Below are 24,170 nucleotides of genomic sequence, written 5' to 3'. Positions count from 1 at the left end.
TTTCCCCGGGTTAAACAGAGCACCATGGCCAAGGGGCAGGTTGAGCAAACCCCCAAGGTTAGCTTATTAGGTTGGGAAACCCGGATTAGTTACAGGTCCTGCAGGTTGGGAAACAGTGACACAAAAAGGCCCTTTTCAGTGACTTTACAGCAGAGCACAAAATGAACCAATCTTGATCTTTGACACATTAAAATTTAATTCCCGAAAATACAAAAAAACCCGTAAAAAAAATAATAAAAAATAACAAAAAAACAAAAACACACACACAAACACACACACACACACACACACACAAACAAAAAGAAAAGACTTAATTACCAAATTTTAAAACACAATTTAAAAAAAAAATATTCTTTCCCTAATTATGAGTTGCCTTTTTCTCCCTGCTAGGTTAAAAACGGGCCTCCAACCAAAAAACCCAAGTTGTTCCAAGGGAAGGCCCCAAAAACCAAATGCTAGCATAAACCCCAAATTTTTAAACTAACCCTTATAAATAAAGAATAATTTAAAAAAACCAAACCCCAAAAAGGAAAAAGGGTTTTAAACCTGACCAGGAATATGAAGGGTCCTGAAGGGGGTAGGAGGTAAAACCAATCCTCTAGGTCTGCCAACCAGGAAGGAAGGGGCGAAGAAGAACAAAACAACTTCTGAGTTAGGTAAGAACAAATTTTAATGTTGTTGTCATTTTCCCCTTTTTCTGTTGAGGGTCCAGTTGTGGGGAAAAAGGACAACTCCTGGAAAAAGGGAACCAAATTTCCTTTTAGAAGCCAAAAAATTTAAAGGGAAATGAAAGTTTAATGCCCCAATAGCTTCACAAATGGTGTAATTTTTTTCTGTCTTTGGAGCAAAAGACCAAAGCCTTGGGAAAAAATTTTGGTTTATTGGAGTTTTTTAATTTTAATACAAAGGAAACGGTTTCCACTTGGGTAATGTTTCCCTTTTAAAGAATTCCCCTTTTTTTTTTCAAGGGCCACCCAATTGTTTTTCATCAATGGGCCCTTTGGGAAAAAACAGGGAGGAATTTTGTTCATATTTGGGTATTCCCAAAAAGAAATCAAGCTTTGATTTTGATTTTATTGGAATTTACAAAAAGGACGGGGTTGATTGTCCTTTTGGGAAAAAAAAAGTTTTTGCGACAACTGATGTTGGTTCTGGAAAAACCAAAACTGAGAATAGTTTCCGAAAGAGAGTTTTATGATAAATTTTTTAAAAAAAGCTGAGGTTTAGGGAGGTTAAAAAAGGGGAATTAAATTTGGTTCCCCAAAGGGGGGTTTCTTTTTAAAGGGTTAGAAGGAATCCTTTCAAAAGGGGTTTGAAAGCCTTTGGGGTTAGGAGTTGGTTTTCCCCAGAAATTTAAATAGTTTAATTGGACTTTTGAGTAAAATTCCCCATGTTAAAAAAGAAATTTTAAGGTTTTGGTGGGAACAGTGAAAGGCTTTTCCTTTTTTTGGGCCCAATTAAGCGCAACCCAAAAAACTTTGGGGTGGGAAATTTTTGGAATTTTTTTCTCTTAAAATAAAAAGGAATTTCTAAAGGGTTTCTGGAGAAAAAGTTTGGGGGCAGAAAGGGGGCATTTAAAATGCCTGATTTAACAAAAATTTTTGGGAATAGGTTTTTTGCCGTGCTAAAATTGATTAGAAAACCATTTCGGGCCCTTTAAAGGGTGAGGATCTGGGTTCTGAAAAAATTTCTTTCCTTAGAGATTAGTTTAAAGGGGAAAAACTGAATTCGGGCCCCGGTTAAAGTTTCTGTTGGTTCCTGGTAAAGGGTAGGGGAAATTTGGGACCTTCTGTTTGGGGGGGAGGGTTTCCAAAGGGTGAATTAGAAATTTTTCAATTTTGGGCCAATTACTATTTCCCTGCTAACTTGTTAATTTGATTGGCTTGGGATTTTGCTTCAAAAGTGAAAAATTTCCCTTGGACCCAAAACCTAAAACCAAACCTTTCCGCCTTTTTGTGATTCCAACAAGACATAATAACCCTGCTGCCCCAAAAAAGAGGGAAAGGGGTTCAGTAAAAATCCTTTATTTAAACATTTTTGTCCAATCCCCGGGTGGTTCCAAGGGCCCTTTGGGGCCCGGCCCCCTTAAGGGCCCCCCCCTCAGGGGGGCAACCCTTCTCCAAACCAAATAAAAAAAGGTCTTCCCAACGAGCCAAAAACTCCACCCAAGATGGCCCGGGATCAAAGGGGAGAAGGGGAATTCTTGGATACCAGTTAAAGACCATGAAACCGCATGGGAACCAATAAAAAGAGGTTCAAAATTCCCAAAACCAGAACCCCGCAAATTTTTTTTAAAAAAACCATTTGGGAACCCCTTTTTTAAAAGTGTTCGAACAATACGGCCCCAAGGGAAAAAAAAAAACACAAGGACAAAACAGACTTTTAATTTTTTGGCCCCACTTTGAAAAGGAAAGGTAACTGTGAAACCATTTGTGTTTAAATTACCTGTTTAACTGCTGTAGGCTACACACTCGTTTGATAACCATTTCTGTGCATTTAAAGTGTTTTTTTTGATTGTATCTGCTTTATTTTCTGAAAAAACAAAAAATACTTCTTTTCCCGCCTTTCTAAGCTAGTATAGTCCAGTTTTCAGGTTAGTGCTGAATTCAGGGCTGTGTTACAAGTTTCTGTTTGTGCCCATACCTTACTTGGATAGAAGGACGTTTCTCTGTTCACTGTGAGAGAGGGAGCTTTGAGCAGCCTATCTGTCCCTGGAGGAGTGGTTTCAGGCCAGAAATTAGTAGTTTATTGGCTATTTTGGGCTAATTTCTATCTCTTTCATTTCCCTGCTATAAAACTTGCACTTGCAAGGCTTTGCGCGCCGGTTAGCTAAGGTATAACTATTCCCGGCTCCACAAAGTCTACTCTTCAATTTTTCCCTTGGAACTACACAAACTTTCAACTTAAGCACTCAAACCATTCACTTTTCTTACCGGCACTTGCTCAAAACCCATAGCAAGCACTAATAAACCATAGCACTAGACCCCTCTATACTGTAGAGAAGGACAAGGCTCTCTATTCGATCTTACCAGTCAATCAGTAAAACAGTTCATTGTACCTATCAAGGCATGTCCAAAGGGCAGTTTCAGGTGTACTGGGCATTTTGAGGCAATGTTGCAATTGCCTCATGTACATAGACAACCCTCTCCTCCTTCCACCAAACACTAATACATGCGAGAGATGCAATTACTCCAAACTGGAGCCTAAGCTCTCTCAACCCAAGACTGGACCAGGCAGTCAAGAGGAGAAGGGAATTACTTGCATCACACCACCAGTCTCACATAGACCTATGAAACCAGCACCGGCAAAAAACACACAAATATACGAAAACATACTCGGAGGCTCTAAACAAAAATCTGCAGAAACAACAGAGACCTCCAAAGCAGACATTCAAGCAACCTCCACCCCCCAACACAAACCATGAAACACATACTTTACAAAACCAGTGTGACACACAATCACAGCCCTTAAGGCAAAATAACATACCCAACACACTAGTAATAGGTGACTCTATAGTCAGACACACTGACGTCCCACTCACTAGGCTGAACAAGGAGAAGGTTACTGTTAGTTGCCTGTCTGGTAACAGGATCTGCCACATAACACAAGCAGTCAGGTCACTCCAGAACAAGTACAAATATGACTCTGTCATTGCTCATGTTGGTGTGAATGACCTGAGCTGTACCTCCCTGGACTACATGGAGAAGAGACATGGAGGAGCTCTTTAATCACGTAGCCCAGGCTGGTATGACCCTGACCCTGAGTAGCATTCTGCCTCACCAAGAATGATACCACGGTATAGAGAAAAAAATTATCAATTTCAACAATTGGCTAAGTTTCTGATGTCATTCAAAGGGGATCCAGTGTCTGTCAGCCTGGGATGACATGCTCGACAAGCGACGCTGCTTTGCTAGAGACGGCTTGCACATGTCACCCTTAGGCTTTCGAACAATGGCCAAAACTCTTGCCACCCCCATAGTGCCTTTTTTAGGCAAGGCTCAAAAGACAAACCCACCACCATAAATAGCACAAGTAACAAAAACTGAGAGTAATGCTACTCAATGTCAGAAGTCTAAACCTCAAAATGCATGCACTCGGGGCACTCCTCAGTATGGAGAAAATCGATATATGTGCAGTAACAGAAACCTGGTTTAAGGCTCCAGAGAGCACCCCAGCACTACCAGGCTACAACTCATACTATACATTTTGGCCACAAAACCCGGACTGAAATACAAAAGGCGGGGGCGCATCCATATTCATCAAGGATACCCACACCTCCAGGGTAGTGGCACAGCACGATGCTTCAGAGATCATCCACGTGCAACTAACAATGGGCAAAACTGCTATTCAAATTGTAGCTTGCTACAGATCACCCACCATGTCCCAGGACCCCCACTCCGCATTCCTGGAAACACTGGGAAACAAAATGGTCCTACCAAAAGTACAGTTTTGTACCTACCATACATGTAGATGTCCGATAGGTATGCATCTGCAGTCATAACATATGGGTTGTCCTGCCTCAGGCAGCCCTTCGGTCGGCCGGATTCCAAAGTCTGGGTCTGGCCTCGGCTGATGTCGCACTTTCCCCGATGTCATAGCTACTGGGGTATAAAGGCATCAGCCGACGCCATTTTCCTCAGTGTTTCTTGCCCCAGATGCCAGGTGCCCTCTAGGAAGGCTAAATTTGGATAAATATTGAATGTTCCAAACAGTAGCAAAAAATATATATATACATATATACAAACAAACAAACAAATACACCATAACAGATTCCCCCAGCTAGCTGAAAGAGGGGTAAGCACCCTAGGAATACCACAGAGGGGAAGGAGGGTGGGTAATCCTGACTGCAGATGCATACCTATCGGACATCTACATTTATGGTAGGTACAAAACTGTACTATGTCCTTCAAGGATGCATCTGCAGTCATAACATATGGGTAGAATACCATAGCCAAACTGGGGAAGGAGGTACTAAGATAAGGATGGTGTAGTTAAGATCCCCTGTAAAACTGCAGTTGCAAAGCCTGCTCGTGATCTGGAGTATAAAGGTAGATTATAATGCTTGGCAAATGTATGCACGGAGCTCCAAGTAGCAGCTTCTAAAATGTCCTTGGTAGCCACTCCTCGTAGGAAAGCTGTAGTGGTGGCTGTGGCCCTTGTGGAATGAGGCCTGATATGTCCAGGAGCTGTCTTTCCATGAAAAGAGTAGCAAAAGCGAATGCAATTTCCTATCCATTTTGAAATTGTCTGCTTGGAAATTGCTTTTCCTTGCACCCCAGTTGCATAGGCTACAAAAAGTTGGTCAGTTTTTCTGCTAGTTTTAGTTCTGTCCAGATAGTAGCGTAGTTGTCTGTGTATATCCAAGGTGTGCAAGAGTTTCTCTCCTTTGTTCTGTGGGTTAGGGAAGAACGTAGACAAATGAATGGCTTGGTTCAAGGATACCCTGGATACCACCTTTGGCATGAAAGTTGGATTGGTTCTCAGAGACACTCTATCCTGGTGAAAAATAATGAAAGGCTGCACTGCCATTAATGCCTGTAGCTCGGATACTCTTCTTGCTGAAGTGATTGCCAGAAGGAAAGCAGTTTTCCAAGATAAAAACTGTAAGTCTGCTGATGCTGCTGGTTCAAAAGGAGGTAGTGTCAATTTTTCCAGCACAAAATTGAGATCCCATGCAGGTAGAGGGGGTTTCCTTGGAGGTTTAGCATTTTTGATCCCTCTCAGAAATTGTCTGAGTAGAGGGTGAGAGAAGAGAGGCGGATCCATGTTGTATTCTGCTGAAATTGCTGAAGCATGAATCTTAATGGAAGAGTAAGACAGGCCATTGTGGAGCAATTCTGCTAAGTATTCTAGGATGTGTGCTAGGTTTGCCACTGTAACATCTGTGCCCTTTGATGTGCTCCAAATGAGGAATCTCCTCCATTTAGCAGAGTATGCTTTCCTGGTGGAGGGTCTGTGAGACTCCAGGATAATGTCCTTGACCCTCTGAGATAAGAAAGTTTGGTTTGGTCTTAAGCAATTTTCCAGGCAGTTAGTTGCAGAGTTTTCAAGCTTGGATGCAGGGTCTTGAAATTGTTCTGCGTTAGAAGAAGAGGCCATAAGGCCATGAGTTCGCCTGAGACATGTTTTTCAGTAGCGGATACCAATGTTGTCTTGGCCAGTCCGGAGCTATTAGTATCACCTTTGGCTGTTCCTCCCTGATCTTCAGAAGAACCTTGTACATCAATGAGAGAGGTGGGAATGCATACACTATTAGGGAATTCCAGCTAAGAGAGAGAGTCCACCCTCCAGGCTTGTGGGTGGTATGTCCTTGAGCAGAATTTCTTCAGTTGGTGGTTGAGAGGGGAGGCGAACAGGTCTATCTCTGGCAATCCCCATTTCTTTGTTATGAGTTTGAAGATGTCTGGATGCAGCATCCATTCGTGAGCATCCGTGGTAGTCCTGCTTAAGCTGTCTGCTAGTGAATTCTCTTTTCCTGGTACAAATATGGCCTGCAGCTGGATATTGAGATTCAGGCCTATGTTCCACAGATCCATTGCCATCCGGCATAGAGGGTAGGAATGTGTGCCTCCCTGTTTGTTTATGTACCACATGACCGTGGTGTTGTCCGTCCTTATCAGCAGATGTCCTTGCTGGAGGAATGGTTTGAATGCCTCGATTGCATGCTTCACTGCCAGCATCTCCTTTTGGTTTATGTGCAAGTTTAGCTGTCCTCGAGACCATAGGCCTTGGATACATTTGTCCTCCATGTGTGCTCCCCATCCTAGGTCTGAGGCGTCCGTGGTGATGGTCTGCCTTGGTTTTGGTTTCGTGAAAGGCAACCCTCTGTTGGACTGGCAGGCCTGAGCCCACCACAGGAATTCCTTTTGAAGGCATGGAATGATTGGTATCATGGTTTCTAGACTGTGTCTGTGTTGAGACCATACATTCCTTGGGTACCATTGTAATTTTCTCATATGCAGTCTGGCATGTGGGATCAAGATTATGCAGGATACCATGAAACCCAGGGCCTGCAGGACTTTCCTTGCAGTAAGCTAAGTTTGTCTTGTCAAAGTCATGAAATAATCTGGAAGTTGTTTTTGTTTTTCTTCTGTGAGAAAAGCCATCTGAGTTATTGTGTCCAGATCTGCACCCAAAAAGGTTATCCTTTGGGATGGCACTAGTCTTGACTTTTGGATGTTGACTGTGTATCCCAAGGCCTGTAGCAGGTGTATGACATAGGCCAAATCCTTTATCAATTTTGTCTTGTTGTCCGCTTGTATTAGGCAGTCATCCAGGTATGGGTAGATTTGAATTCCCTGAAGTCCGCAATGTGCAATTACTGATGCCAGGCATTTCGTGAATACTCTGGGCGCAGTAGATAAGCCAAAGGGCAATGCTGAGAATTGATAATGCTCTGATCCTGCAAGAAATCTGAGGTGTCTTCTGCAATCTGGTCGGATAGGGACGTGCAAGTATGCCTCCTTGAGATCTAGAGTCACCAGCCAAGACTCCTTGCCCAACATGGGAAGAAGTTGCTGTAGGGTCAGCATTTTGAATTTTGGTACAATGAGAAATGTGTTCAGTGCGGACAAGTCGAGAATAGGCCTCCATCGGTTTTCTTTTCTTGGTACAAGGAATAGTCTGGAGTAAAATCCTTGGCCTTGTTCCATAGATGGTACTCTTTATATCGCTTTCATCTGAAGTAAATTTTTGATTTGTCTTAAAGCCTCTGACTTCTGATTTGGTGGTAGGTTTGGCATTCCGCTCTTTTTTGGTAAAGTGTGGAAGTGAAACCTGTATCCTTTGTCTATTGTTTGCAATGTCCATGTGTCCTTTGTAATGCAATGCCAGTTTTTTGAGAATAAAGCCAGCTTTTCGCCCAAGGGAGCTTCCAGTTGTTCCCTGGTGGGCGGAATCAGAGTCAAGTCATTGTGTCTGTCCTGTGCTAGTGGTTGTAGTTGCAGCTGAGGCAGTACTCCTCTGGTAGGCAGGCTGCCACTGACGGCCCCTATAGGCACCTTTGGATCGACCTCTGCCTCGAGGGCGTCTATTTCTGCCTCTCTGTGCTCTGGAGAAGTCTGGAAAGGACCAATTCTTGGAAGGCCAGTTTCTGCTGAACCTCGGAGGTTGGACCTGTAGAAATTCCTTTACTGTTTGTACAGATTTAGCTTTTTCTTCCACCTTCTTTAGAATCTCCTGTGTAGGAGAGCCAAATAAACTTTGTTTCTCCATTGGAGCATCTAGGAGCTTAGCCTTGACATGGTCTGGCAGAGATTGCTCTTTTAGCCAGGCATGCCTACGAATTACTGCCCCAGTCATAGCTGATCTAAATGAAGCCTCCAGTGCATCATAGCCACATTTTAAGAAATGATTACTGACCTGCTGAGAGTTGTGTACCAAATCCTGAAGGGATTTACGGTCTAAAGGTTAAGTAGAAGAAAGCTTCTTATTCAGCTGATCTAACAAATATTCTTGGTACTGTATCATATGGAATTGACAGTTTACAGCCCTGGCAGAAAGAGTAGCAGATGTATAAACCTTTTTACCCCATCTCTCTAATGCTCTAGACTCTGTCAGAGGGTAGGGGAATTTTGGCAGTGGCAGCTGCAACACCTTTTGGGCCCTGTGAAATAGTTTCTGGATCTGCAGCATGGGCTTTATACAGGTGGAAGTGAGAATCCGGGACCCTGTAATATCTGTCAGGTTTGGCAGGGGCCGGAGGAAGAGAATCAGGTGCAGAACTAACATCATTATACACATCATCAATTACAGTTAGCACTGGTGGTATGGCTAAGGGCCTATGCTGGGGCAAATGTAAAAAAAAGTCCTTAGCCTTTTTCTCGAATCAGAAAAATCCTGACCCTGCTATTGAAAGTGTTCCCTCAGAGTGCAAGGTCTCCCCAAAGGAAAATTCTTCAGGAGGGGAGGCAGAAGGGATAGAATCTTCAGCATCTGAATCCTCGAAAGGAGAATAGGCCCCTTCTTGATGGTCTGACAAATCAGATCCATCCGTGGAGTAATCAGAGGAGACAGGTTCAGAGGGTTCAGTCCTAGGCCTTTTGTCTGGTGGTGGTTGGGAGGGCCTGTCTGGGTGAGGTTGGGAGCCCCTAATCAAGGATATCAGGTCCTCAGCAAGACTGAGAATCTGAGAACTTGAGGAAGGCCTCTGAGGAGTAGATTTGGCAGGTAAAGCTTTTGAAAGTTTGGCAGCTTTAGCCATGGAGAAGGCCTTAATAGACATAGAAGCTGGGGGCCTAGCTGCCCCACGTGCAGGTGTAGATATGTCCAATGGAATGGTGTCGGACAAATCTTGAGCACTAGCTTCAGTAGGGATTTCTGAAGCTGACTCGGCCGGGGCCTCAGTGGCCTCGGTTGTCGGAGGTAAGGTTTCTGTCGTAGGAAGAACCGAGGGCTCGGTTTCAGCCGAAACCGAGACACTCGCGGTAGGCCTAGCCGTGGTTTCAGCCGAAACCGCGGGCCGCAAGTGTCGGTCCTTTTCCCTGCATTTTTTGGCCAAATGCGAAGTCGGAGTCTCCGATGGCATTTTATATGCAAAAGCAGAACCGAAAAATTCTTCTGCAAACTCCGACCGATGTCTAAGAGTCCGTCGGTTGAAGGAGGCACAGGCTAAACAAGCGGATACGTCGTGGTCTGGGCCTAAGCAGGGAAGGCTGTAAGAATGGAAATCCTTATGAGGTATTTGTTTCCCACAAGTTAAACAATTATTTACTTTGTCTGACATCGGCTGAGGCAAGAAAGAGTCCCCAACGGGGTACTTAGCTTTTTTCGAAGTATTCGGTAGCTGAAATCTCTGGATCTGACTGACCGGCACTTGCGAACAGCTTCTGCTTCGGGCACCGCGCGGCAAGAAAGACTGGGGAAAATGGCGTCGGCTGATGCCTTTATACCCCAGTAGCTATGACGTCGGGGAAAGTGCGACATCAGCCGAGGCCAGACCCAGACTTTGGAATCCGGCCGACCGAAGGGCTGCCTGAGGCAGGACAACCCATATGTTATGACTGCAGATGCATCCTTGAAGGACATCACCCTGATATTGGGTGATTTCAATTACCCAAACATTAACTGGGAGAACTACTCAAGTACAAACTCCCTTGCCCAACATTTCCTAGAATTTATAAACTCAAAACGCCCTGGATCAACTGGTCAACACCCCCACCAGAGGTGACAACATATTGGACCTGGTCATCACCAACATGGGCGACCGGTGTTCCACACCGGAGGTCAATCCCTTGCTGGTTAGATCTGACCATAAACTAATCACTCTGGATATCCACATTCCGCCACCACCCCGGTCAAAGAAACCACTGTGAAAAACTTTTCAAAAGCAAACTTCACGTTACTTAAGACCGAGGTGGGAAGTTTCAAAGCCCCTATGCTAAAGGATAACGCTGTCCAAGCTGCAAAATTCTTTACTAATGAACTCTACGGGCACCTACAAGAATGCATGGATTGTGCTATCCCAAACAAAACCAAGACTTACTCCTCCAAGAAAAGGAAACCAGTCTGGTGGACCCCTGCCATAAACAAGCTATACAATAGGAGGAGGAAACTAGTACAGAAAAGAGTAAAATCCCAAGAAGGGAAGACATCCCTAATCAGTATCAGCAAGAAACTACGTTCTCTCATAAAATCATCCAAGGCTAGCTTCGTAAGAAAAATTGCCATGGACTCCAAAGATAACCACAAGGCATTCTTTTGCTATGTCAAGAATCTAAGCGGCAATTCTCAGATCTGCTCAGAGTTAATGCAGAATAGCACAAAATACACTGAACTGACCGATATAGCCAACATCCTGGTAGACCGGTTCAGTGCAAACTTCACCCCCCTCTCACCCCCAAAAGGGCCCATAACTATACCAGAAGAATGTAGTGCCACTGAAATCACAGACACTTAGGTTAAAACAGCCCTCTTCAAAGCCAAAAACACAGCATCAATGGGACTGGACAGTGTCCCAGGCTGCGTCCTACACGAACTCAAAGATGAACTAACCCCTCACCTAAACACACTGTTTAAACTCAGCCTCTCCACAGGCTACGTCCCCACAGAGTGGCACACAGCAACAGTTATTCCATTCCACAAAGGTGGAGCCAATATAGACCCTGGGAACTATCGCCCTATAAGCCTGACTAGATTGGTCTGCAAAGCTATGGAGCGCATCATCATGGATCTCATTAACAGAGACATTGGAAACCTCCAAACGCTGGACCCTACCCAGTTCGGCTTTGTTAAGGGCAGATCATGCCTCCTAAACCTGGTGGACTTCTTTGAGACAGTTACCAAGGCTACAGACGACAGAAAGGTGGTCCACACAGCCTACCTAGACTTTGCAAAGGCCTTCGACACCATCCTCCACTCAGGTATTATAGATGAGCTCACCAGCCTGAACATAAACCCCTACGTCACGGGATGGGTTGCCAACTGGCTCACGGACAGAACCCACATGGTAAGAGTTGTGGGAGCTAGGTCTTACTCTAAACCGGTTACCAGTGGCGTTCCCCAGGGCTCAGTCCTAGGACCTCTCCTGTTCGGCATATACTTCTCAGAGGTACAGGTAAGCACAGGAGGACTATGGCTGGCCAAGTTCGCAGATGACTGAAAACTAGGGGCTATAACTGATTCTCCCGGCTGACACAGACATCCTCCAAAAGGGTCTCACTGAGACAGATACCTGGTGTCAAAACCCATGGCCTCAAGCTAAATGCCAAAAAGTGCATAATCATCCCCTTTGGAAAAATCAAAGTACCCAACAACTACCACATAGGTGGTAGCACCCTAAATATGGAAGATGTAATAAGGGATCTGGGGACCCAAGTAGACAGTAACCACTCCTTTGATAATCATATTGCCAAAGTGGTTAGAAAATCCTATGTAGCCCACCTAATCACAAAAGGGTTTGCATCCAGATCGAAAGAGGTCATTGGGCCCGTCTATGCATCACTCATCAGACCATTCATAGAGTACAATGCCCCATTTGGGATGTACCTTATAAGACACCTGTCAGAACTGGAAAGACCACAGAAGTACCTCACCAAGAGGATCACTGGCCTCAAGCAGATGTCCTGTGCAGCTCGAATGAAGAAACTCCAGCTGTACTCGGTTGCATACCGCCTACTCAGAGGCGATCCCTGCCTGACATACAAGGCCATGTCCAACCCAGAATTGATGGACATGCTCCACCTAAAGAAAACCATATCCCCATGAGCCACATGCTCCAAGGATCTAAACCTCACCACAACAATAAATAGGAAATGCTGGAGGGATAGATTCCTGTCCCAGAGACTTCCCATGCTCTGGAATAAGATTCCAATCTACATTAGGCAGAGCTCCTCACTAACCCTCTTCAAGAGGAACCTTGACGAGTGGATGGGAAACAGAAAGTTTACCCCAGGGATCACTTCAATGGCTCTGCTGGACACAGCCACAGGGAACTATTCTAAGGGGGCAGTGAAAGCCAACACATTCCGGCTAGGCTTATAAATGCCTTTGGGCAGATAGCTTAGTACCTACCTAAGAACCTATCTTTTTGACTTGGAACTGAATAGTTTGAAGTCTGGACAGAGGGAGACTGTTTGAGTAACTGTGTTGAGCAGGGCTATTATAAACTCCAGTATCTGTGGTGGTTTGAGATGACATTTGTTGCAATTTATAGAAATCCCCGGACAAGACTATAAGTGGAATAAGTAGTTTCGAGCTTAAATCAAGTGACACATGGTCAAAGTGGTTATGAGCCAGTCATGCATATATGGAAACACCTGAAATTCCTGCAGTCTCAAGTGTGCTGCCACTACTGCCATACACTTGGTAAAAACCCTGAGGGCTGTGGTGAGATGAAAGGGCAAAGCTCTGAATTGTTAGTCACTGGTCCCCAGCTGGAAATGTAGATATCTCCTGAATTGTTAGTCACTGGTCCCCAGCTGGAAATGTAGATATCTCCTGGACAATCTGTTCATTTTTGTGTGACAGTATGCATCCTGAAGATCTATCAAGCACATTGGGTGGAACATCGGGGATTCTGTTTACTACTAACAGGAGTGGATGTGAAAATGGTATTGTATAACCTCTGGATATTATTCTCCACACCCATGCATCTTTTGTAATTTCTAGCAGGCTCTCTGGTGCAGGGATAATGGACCACTGACTGTCTCCAGAGATAGTCAGGCCTCCTTCAGGAGTACTTATAGGGGCCGTCAGAGAATGTATCCCTAGATCCCTGGTTATGAAGATCAATTCTGCTGCGGGTACAGCATCTTCCATTAAAGTTATCGCCTCTGCCCCTGGGGAACTGTCTCCAGGTGGATCTTGGAAGGGACCCTGGGATTTTTTTAACCATATTTTCTGCCTGCCTTGTTGGTTCGTTGAAAAGGTCCTTTGAGGGGTCGAAAAACATATGCCCACAGCAGACAGAGTCTTCCCTTCTTGCTCACACATAGAGAGTGTGTCTTTTACTTTGGGGTCAAATAAGGAACTTCTGTCACAGGGAGCACTAACAAAGGAAGATTTGAAGGGTTCCACGAAGTCTCACAATCTCATCCAGGCATGTCTTATGGAAATACCTGAACCTGCCACCCATGAGGTACCTTCAGCTATGTGGGAGATGAGCCTCATGGATCAGTTAGAAAAGGAATAAAGGGTAGTCAACTGTGGGGAAATAGTACTTTCTTCCTCAGAGGATATGGTCCCAGAGAGGGATTTGGAAAATTATTTTATCAAATCCCTCTGAAGTCTTGTAATATGTCCCAAGTAGTACAGCAACCTAAGAGCAAAAGTCGCTGAAGCAAAGACACTTCTCAAATCTGTCCAGTACCCTAGACTCCCTGTTGGAGACTTTGCTGGGCTAGTTCTTTCTTTGTGGCCACTGCTACAACCATGGCATCAACTGGTACTCCCTTGCTCAAATAGTTTCTATCCTTTGTGGTGCCAGGAAGCTATCTGGTAACTTTTTCGATAGGATCAATAGCATCAGGTTTCTTCCAAAACAATCAAGAGACCAAATCACCAAGGTCATCGGTGGGCGGAGTCACCCAGGATGGAGACAGGCCAGCTTCATAGGAAGATGAGCATGAATTATGGTCTCAGAATTTGGAGATTACCTGGAGTCAGTGGAAATGATGGAAAGCATACTGGAATCTCCTCCACCATAAAGCATACAATGAAAACACTACCTATTCTCTATCTCACTCTGCTACACATGCTGAATTCTGGGAGTGCTGCATTTTTGCGGTATACAGGTCACAAACTGGGGTGATTCAGTCCTGGAAGATCCTGACCTAGCTGATTTCCCCTTAACCATAGATCCAGGAGCGGATGGGGGCTATAACTGGTACCATACTAATCTTCCTTAGGAAGTGAATGATTGAAAAGATCTACCCCAGTCAGTGGTTTATTGCCAGAAGCAAATAATTTCTCTACACAAAGGATATGAATGCATGTTGTCCCCCCCCCCAACATATATCACTACCTGTCTGACAGAGCACAATGAGCTTGAATATCAAATCTGCTTCTGCAGCTTGAAGGTTAATACTGCCTCAGCTAAAGAATTTTTAAGGATATACATTACTCTCAGACAGCCTACTTTTTTAACACTAGACTGCCACTAATATCCATAACCACATGATGTCACTGGCTCCAAGGCAAGAAGGTAGACCCTACACTGAGATGGGTGGGAACGGCCAACAGTTCAGACCCCAGTGAAAAAGGTCTAACATTATCCTTTTGGCTAACAAAGGGTGTATATGTTAAATGATGTAATGACTGCAACCACTAGTACTTCACTAAAGTACAGTCATGTTGGGACAGTGATGGCAATGGTGAAGCTGGTAGTTGCCATGATACCCGAGAGGTGCAGGAAGCTTTCAGCCTCAACTAGTTTATGGTCATGACTTCATGGATCCTTTATGTACACAAGAATGAGAAAAACTGCAGTGTGTCCAACTATACACTAGTATATGAATCTTCTTTATTCTTGGGGTGACCTTAACCTCCCTGGAATTGACTGGTAATGTATGACAAGCCCTTGTATGCCTGACAATTATTTTCTTAAACTGGAGCAACTCAGCAAGTTCACCAACCTACAAGAGATGAAAGTATCCTAGATCAGGTACGTCTTCTCAAGATGCTGATTGTCATTAATATCTCATCTTCACTTGGTTCTTCTGACCATTAATAATTAAATGTATTATTGCAAGGAAGCCATTTCTAAAGAAAATTGGTATTACTGTTTGTAAAAATGTTTACTACACTGACTATAAATCTACATGTGAACTCTTAACTAACTGGAACTCAAAGAATGACCTTAAGGATCTATCCACTGAAGAAATGTTGGATAAAGTCTATGGGCAAATGGTGCTAATAGAGAAATTTGTAACAAGAAGGAAAAATGTAGTTTCCCCACAGGTCTTCTAACCTTCCTTAATTTAAACTTGCATTAAAAGTGTCAAAAAAGAAAAAAGTGATAGGATAGCTAGATGTCAAATCCTTCAGAGTCTAAAAAGGCTCTGTATGAAGAATAGGGCAAATAAATAATGCTAGAACTTCTAATATTAGCATCTTATGTGATGGCAGACTAGAGACAGATCCAGGAATAATGGTAGAAATGTTTGCCCAGTATTTTGGTGAAGCTGTTGCTAGCCGTAGTACAATGGATATTTTCAGTCTGGAACTTTGAATTCTTATGATCGCCTTTTAATTACAGTGGATATGGTTGGGGAAACAGTGAGCAGAATATCTAAGTAAACATTGCCCCTAGATCTGATGGCTTTAATAGCCTTTTTATCAACATTAAACGGATAGTATACACGATATTATACTGCATCTCTTTCAAATCTCTAAGCTGTGGCTTTGCTCCTACTTACTTCATGGAGAATTTACTGCTCCAATAAACAACTGAGAGGGGGAGGGGGACAAGTTGGGTACCGAGAATTATAGACCAATACATCTAACTAACTTCATTGGTAAAGGTTTTGAGAGGGTTTTGCCAACAATGATGCAAAATATGCTCAGCATACATATTTTAATGTTAATCAACATGCCTTTTCATCAGGAAGATGTTGTTGTTGTGTCTTTCGGCTTTTCCCAGTTAGAGGTCGCCACAGCAGAACTCCGGTCTGCTAATGATTGGTAGTTGATTTTTATGTGCAGAGTTACCAGCCATGACGCATAACCTTCAACGAAGGTGCGCCCATTCACGCATGTCTCCACACAGAAGACGCTCTAGCTGAGAATCGAACCGGACAGAGTCTTACTGTGAGGTGACAATGCTACTGCAGCACCAGCACCGCGGATTGTACTACAACTAATTTAACACATTTTTTAAATGGATGTGGAAGTTACTTGGATTTGGACTTAGCAGTTGATGTGATCTTTCTGGATCTAGCCAAGTCTTTTGACTCAATACCCCTTTATAAAAGCTTTGAAAGATTGTCGACTTAACCTTTTTTTTTTTATTACGTGGATTATGACTTGGCTATAACAGATCAGATAATATGAACATTCATCTGTTTAGATTAAGTGAACTATCTATATTTAGGGGCATACCTAGGGCTCAATGTTGAGTCCTTTCCTTTTCCACATTTTTAATGTCTGATATCCTAAAAGATGACAGATGATGGGTTGGAAAGTTTGCAGATGATCTGAAAGTGGCAAGGGCAGTTTCTTCTGTGAATACCCAACCTGTACATCAACATTATATATATTTTCTTTTAGAATGAGCCCTGGTTAATGTCATGATGTTTAGTAAGACAAAATGTAAGGTGATGCATATAGGAAACAATCATAATATGTATCCATACAGTTTAGATTGTTCAAGCATTAAAAATATTTTGTCTTATGATGATCTAGGGATCATACTGGACAATAAAGTGAAGCTTGAGGGTCAGGTAAATAAAATCTTAAAAAGACGTTCACTTATTGGAACCCTATTAAGAACGATCTCTTCTACAAATGATAATTTTCATTCACATATGGTTATTAGACCAAGTGTGGAATATGGATCAAGGTTTAGTATTTACTCTAGAACATAGACATTTCTAGACTTGAGAGGGTTCACAGGTTACTCACTAGTTAGATTAAAAAAAAAAAAGGATGGAGTATCCATTATGAGGTTAGACTGATGAGGTTAAACATATTTTCCTTCTTTTATAGAAAAAAAAGACACCATCACTTTTACAGCAATGCAGAAGTAAAGACTTTACCATACAAAAATAAAGAACCAGGAAAGAAAGTATGGATGAGGAAATTTTTTGAGAGCAAAGACACCAATCATCTCTTGACACTATGCTGTGAGATATTTTGATGTCTATGTCTTCTCAATCCGATTTGGTAGCAGGCTAAAAAAAGAATATGAATATTATTCAAAAATAAGACATCAAGTCCTAAGTAATGCATTACTGAAACGTACGCATGACAATGGTGCAGTACATGAATTTCTATTTAGAGTTACTGAGAAAGAGATGGTAAGCCCTAGAGGTGGGGATATTGCATCTTGTACCATTTTTTAAAAATATTTCTGGATCACACCATTTCAGGCCGATATGCATCCAGGACCGACTACTACTATCAGCATCAAACCAGTTCTAAAATTTAAATAAGTGGATGTAAAATGAGTAATCTGAATAAATGCAGTTTTAATTATGTGATCTGTTTTACTGAATGGCTTCCATCATCTGATTTCTACTTAAATGCTCTGCTATTCTATCTTTTTTTTTGTTTCAGCATTTGATGAAGCAATGTTTCAAGAGTGAAAGCTTGTGCATTTTACCACATGTATACATTTTTTTGAATAAATGTTTCTCAAGTGTTTCCTGAATCAGATTGTGTTTGTTGCTATTGTGGACTTTGTTATGGCTCAGAATTTACTGGTTGGAGCTCATTGTTGTTGGAGAATCTTGCACTGGAGTACATCTCATTTGACCCTCAGATATGGATGACAAAGGCTCAGAGAAATTCTACCTTGCACCCCAAAGGCAAGATCCTTACGTTTGAGCATCTATTTCCAAGATTATTAAGAGTATTAGAATAATTTGTTTCCAACTGAAAAGGTTTCTCAATCAGAATACAGGGGTAAGGAGGGTGAAGGAATGCAGGAAACCATAGCTCGAATCCAAGTCACAAGGGACAATCTGGCTTCATCTGGTAGAACTGTCTTTATCAAAGTCAGAGGGAAACAACGATCCACTCGCTCCTCTTTAACCCACTGGAACCATTGCTGCCTCTGGCATATGATCTTGCTGTACATGGGGTTGGTCAATAAAGTAAAGGGCTAAGTCACCTCTTTTCCTGTGAAAGGCAAACTTTACTAAAACACCAGCTGAAAGAGAGGAACATAACAGATGCAATTTCTACCATAGCAGTTGGTCTATGACAAGGACCTCTTCAGTGGGATAATATAATCCTGCATTCTACTCCAAGTCAGTATATATTTTTTCTAGGCAGCTTCCCAACCGGATCAAAGAATCTACAGATTCAGCAAGTCTGCGAGGTGGAGCCAAGTGCTGCTGCAGCCATGAGAACTCACTGGGGAAGGTCTGTTGCTTGACCTAAGAGCCAGAAAACATCCAATTTCTCATTACTAAGAGACAATGGTGATAATATTAAGATACTTACAGACTTTTTTGACAAAATGCAGAATAGTGAGAAGAATTAGTAAGAATGCATAAAGAAATCTTCCTTCATCCCTTGCTCTGCTGCATGGAGAAGATGGGAATATTTACACGTTTCTGGGTGGTACACAGGTCTATTTCCATTGTGTCCCACTCCTGTTTGCATATGACCTGTATGCATATTAATTGCAATAAACAAAAAAATATTCACTCTGTGAAGTGCAGATCCCAGTACACTACATTCAGCAGTCATGCAGTATACTCCCTACAGTTCAACATCTGTTTTTCCACTGCTGTTAATTCTGAGACAAACTGATGAAAGCTTTATGTAAAACTCGTGCTTTCTGGTGTCATCATGTACTGTTCAGGACATTTGAAATTGTAGTCATTCAACTATGTTTTTCTATTTATGAGCGCTTCATCTAGTTTCTTCCAATCAATGTACTTGTCTCTCCAGGTCATTTACTCATTTTTGTTTGTTGATTGAAATTATTTTTTTCACCTTTCTGTTGATAGCCTGGCATCACTATGAAATAACTAAAAACGAAACTGGAAACCCAAGAAATCCAAAAACTCTCAAACTGCAGAACTTAAGGAAGCAGAGGCACTGTAAGCAGAGGTCAGCAACAGTATGTAATAAGTCCACCAAGTATTATTGAATCCAAACAATAAAAGACAGTTAAGCGCTTTCATTTTCTGAAATACGAAATTTCATCAGAACTTGTCACTATGAAAGTCTTGCTTTATCATGAATTCTCTTGAGATGTCTTCTGCCCAAAAAGATAGCTACAACCTGGGCTTGTTTTAAGAAGCACTGAAGGAATAAGCATTTATATTTAAAGAGTATTTTCATCTAGCAGAAGAATATTCTGCACAGAAACATGACATTTCCTGAAAAAGGAAATCATTGAAAAGCTAGAAATGTAGGTATAAGCAGTCAGCATGCTACCAAAGTACTGGTTGAAGAAAGCATAAAAAAGACTCCTGCCCCAAGCATTAAGAGCAAGTAGAATGTACCTACTTAGCTAGACTGCTGTTACCATAGCAAACATGACAGTGATACAAGCAGCAATCACTGCTGAGGTGGGAGGGGCTAAATAGACATTTTCTGTGAGTGCTTGCACATACCATACACGTGTGCCTAACTACTGCTCTAGCTGTGTACGATGCTGCTTCTGTTTCCTGAAGGGTAGTGAAAAAGAAAAGGGCAAACATATTCCTCAAATATAGGGCTTAACCCACAAAGCTCAAAAGGGAAAATATAACAAAAAAATTCTGCATAAATGAATTAATGAATGGCAGTTGTATGGAAAATACTCACCCAAGTAGCAGTTCTGGTGAACGATACCACCTGGTGGCCACATACTCTGTGTAGTTTGCATTGCTGCCTTCAGAGAGGTTCCGAGCAAATCCTGCATAAATTCAGAAAGATAAGTACATTACAGGTCTCACCAAATGTAGAAAAGTATGCACATCACATTATGAAAAATCAGGAACTCAAAGGGGACCATCCAGCTAGTATGAAGGGAACAGTAAAGACAAAGTAAAAACTTTAAAATAACTAATGATGCCTATGAGCACAACTGAAGTTAAGCAGCTTTGAAAATACGTACCATCAGAGCTGATCTAAATTAACCCCCCCAAAAAAATGACTTCTCAACCTTCCTAGCAGTCATCTGTCAATGAATACTCCCTCTGGCAGCTGCTAACCTGTACATACATATTTCATCCTACAGTGGAGAGAATCTTCCCTCATTTCCCTTGTATTACTCCCTACCTTAACTATGCAGCTCAAAGACTGGTACCAGACATGAGGAAAATGCCTGCTAACATGAAAGATGCAAATATAAACTCGTACAATAACACAAGAAAACAGAATCAGAAAAGACATTTAAAAAATGTCCTTGTATGTCTCAGAGAAAATAGACCCTATGTCTTCTATCACCTTTAAAAAAAATAAAAGTAAGGTGAATCCTGCACTCACCATTACCTCTTGGAGTAGGCTTAAAAATGCCAGTTACAACAAGAATGAAAATACAGTACACATCACCTGTTAAGTGACACAGATGTCATATGCATGCAATTGCCTGCTGAGGGTCAAAACAGATACGGGGTGTCTGATACTATTACAGCAATAAGGAAAAATGCTGCGGCTGGTCCAGATGGACTATTTTTTGTCAAAAGCTCCATCAAAGCGGATTCCTTGCTTGCGACATTTATTGCAATTAACTAAGTTGTGGTTATGTTCCAGAAATGTTGAAGGCAATGGATGTTATCCCTAGCCCTAAGGGAGGTGGGGGAGACAGGCACACACAACTACCTTATCATCAGCCTGATAATTTTGTTATGCAAACCATCTAAAAAACATTATTTCTGTTTTCCCAGCTCTTACAGACAGCTGCTTTACATCATCACACAATATGAATTTATATCTAGATCCTGTTTAAATGTATTTATTTTTTTCACAAATATTGTTGACTTGTCTGAATTACATATTCCAGTTGATGTTATATATTTTGATCTTACAAACCTTCTGGCACTATGCCTCATGGGAGAATCTTTGTGATTATGAAGTACTTAAATATTAAATACACTATACACTGGGTTGTATATTGGTTATCTGATTGGGCACATAAGGTTAGGGTCGGCGATACTTTTTCTGATGAAATATTAAATAACCAATATACAACCCAGTGTATAGTGTATCTGATTGGGCACATAAGGTTAGGGTCGGCGATACCTTTTCTGATGAAAAGATAACCTACTTTATAGGCCAACTAACTCTCTCCTAGTCTGTCATCTCAATATTAGAAGCATTAATAACAAGGTACATGAATTGCATGCACTTCTGGATGTCCACTCCCCTGAGATTCTCTGTTTATCTGAAACCTGGTTAAAACCTAACACTAAAGACAATGAAGTGTTACCACCTGGGTACAACATACACAGGCTGGACGGTGCTTCGAGGAAGGGGGGTGGGGTATCTGTACTCTATAAATCTGAGTTGAATGTCACCATAGATGTAATACAACCTCCTCAGATTAATAACTCTGAGATTCTTGCCACCAAATTGCAACTTAATAAAAAATAAATGCATTAATATCATCTGTATGTACATTCCCCCAGGTAACAATATATCTACATTTGAAGATATCCTGCACTGGTTATCATGTCATTACCCCCAAGAAACCCTACTACTTGGAGACTTTAACATAGACTGGTGCACCTCTTCCTTAGAATCCCCAACCACCCATATTAACCTGCATGCATTTACACAAATCATATCCACCCCTACCAGGATAGGTAAACCCAACCAAAAAGAAAGTATACTTGACTGGGTACTCAAACAGTCACCCCCAACTGTACACCTCTGGTACCCTCCTTAATGGCCTAAGCGATCACCTTCTCACATATGTAATTAAGCACAAAACCATTAATTCCCAACAACCCTTACTCAGAAAGGTTAGAAACAATAAAAACTTTGACCCTGCCAAATTCCAACAAGAACTAAACTCATGTAATTGGTCTATTTTAAAACACCTCCTTAGAGGAAGCAGTAGCATACTTTAACAACAAATTCCTTGAGATCCTTGATTTGCATGCACCTGTTCGTTCAAAGAGAACCAAGGCAAAAACTGTACCATGGCTTTCTATAGAGTCTAAACTCAAAATTACCCTTAGAAACAAGGCATGGGCTTTATGGCGTTCTTCTAAAGACCCTCAAGATCACATTAAATACAGGCAATCCAGGAACGAAACCAAAAAATCAATTTTACAAGACAAAAAACAATACTACTGTAATTTACAGACAGTACATCAAAATAACCCTCAGAAGTTTTGGGCAGGTTTAAATAATCTACTACATCCTGGACAAACTTCAACCCCAACCCTGCTGCTACTATTGATAAAACCCCTGAAGATGTTTCTGATAGTTTTAACCAATTCTTTACTGAGAAAATTCAAGCCCTAGCAAGCCAACTACCTCCTAGCTCCCCTGGTCCTGAAAGTAGCACCCCTAGAAACCTACTTACGTTCAGCTTCCAACCAGTCGCCACTTCACATATCCGTACCTTGATCAAAAAATTAAAACCCACTACACTTTCTGCTGATCAACTCCCTGCAGAGTACCTACAAAAATAAGCTGATGCTATTGCTTACCCCGTCTCAATACTAATCAATCGAACCATAGTAGAAGCTAATATTCCCACCATCTGGAAAATATCCTATGTAATCCCACTTCACAAAGGAGGCAGCTCTACTGAATTCTCCAATTATAGGCCAATAGCTCTACTCTCTCCACTTGCAAAGATTATGGAAAAATGTATTCATAGACAATTCATGCACTACCTAATCCAAAAATCGCCTTATGGCAGACACTCAGCATGGCTTCCGTCCTCATCACAGCACTACTTCAGCCCTCCTAGCCTTTACTAACACCATAAACCATAATCGCAACAATAATTATATATCCTCAGCCCTCTTTTTGGATCTTTCCAAGGCATTTGATATGGTTGATCACCAACTTTTAATCCACACCCTGCAAACATTATGTCTAGACACTGGAGCCCTCCAATGGTTTCAATCCTACCTGAATGGTTGACAGCAGGCTGTCCTCTGGCAGAACAAACTCTCTAACCTTCTACCTAATACCCTCGGAGTACCACAAGGCTCTATACTAGGGCCCTTGCTGTTCTCCATCTTCATTAACGACCTTTATACTGTCATCCCAAAAGTCAGCTGTATCCAATATGCTGATGACTCTACTCTGATTTGCTCAGCCACATCTCCAGTAGAGTTATGGTCAGCTACCCAGACCACCTTTAATACAATAGAAAACTGACTTTCTGAACATAGTCTCATCCTAAATCCCAAAAAAACTAAAATGCTGTTATTTTCACCAACACGTAGATCTACCGCTTTCACGTTTACCATAAAATCAAATGATGGCACAATAATCTCCCCTGACCCATCTACAAAACTATTAGGTGTCATCAGACAATAATCTCAAATTTGACCTACATGTTAACCAAACTATCAAAACCATCAATAAAAAACTAGGGTCACTTTACAGAATAAAAGCCTTCCTAACCCCTCCTGCTAAAATTGCCATAGCTCGCTCTCAACTTCTTTCAACCCTTCTGTATGCATCCCCTCTACTCTCGAATTTGAACAAGACTGTCCTTAACAAACTCTCAATTTGCTACAACCACATTGCCAGGTTTGCCACTGGGCTGCCTTTTAGGACACATCATTGCATCAATCTAAATCAGCTTGGTTGGCTTGAACTACCTAGCCTAATCCAGTATAACCAACTGATTATGGCCTATAAAATCCTCTATAATCCGGACAATACTCCTGCACTTAAAAATATTATCATCCCCTATAACAATCCTAGACCGCTTCGATCCTCTAACAAACTACTAATTCAGACTAGCACACAGCCGGTGATTCTCTCTTTGCAAACTCTGTAAGTAGATCCAGGAACTCACTTCCAGCTGATATTACCTTACTTTCCACCTTAGGTCAATTTAAAACTAGAGTCAAACAACATTTGTCACTTAAATGGCTATG

General features: G+C 42.0%; 1 protein-coding gene across 1 annotated transcript in view; it reads right to left on the bottom strand.

Moving 5' to 3' along the window:
* CDKL5 (cyclin dependent kinase like 5) overlaps positions 1-24,170 on the bottom strand; it is a 1,714,404-nt gene that overhangs the window by 1,478,371 nt on the left and 211,863 nt on the right. The window contains exon 3 of the mRNA XM_044073061.1: positions 19,921-20,011. Within this exon, the coding sequence (XP_043928996.1) occupies positions 19,921-20,011 (91 nt within the window). The remainder of the gene's footprint in view (positions 1-19,920; positions 20,012-24,170) is intronic.

The sequence above is a fragment of the Protopterus annectens genome, chromosome 5.part1 (assembly GCF_019279795.1).
Source record: "Protopterus annectens isolate FY-2018-M chromosome 5.part1, PAN1.0, whole genome shotgun sequence".
Lineage (NCBI taxonomy): Eukaryota > Metazoa > Chordata > Ceratodontiformes > Protopteridae > Protopterus > Protopterus annectens.
The sequence above is the reverse complement of the archived record's forward strand: the minus strand, read 5'-3'. Positions and strand labels throughout refer to the sequence as shown.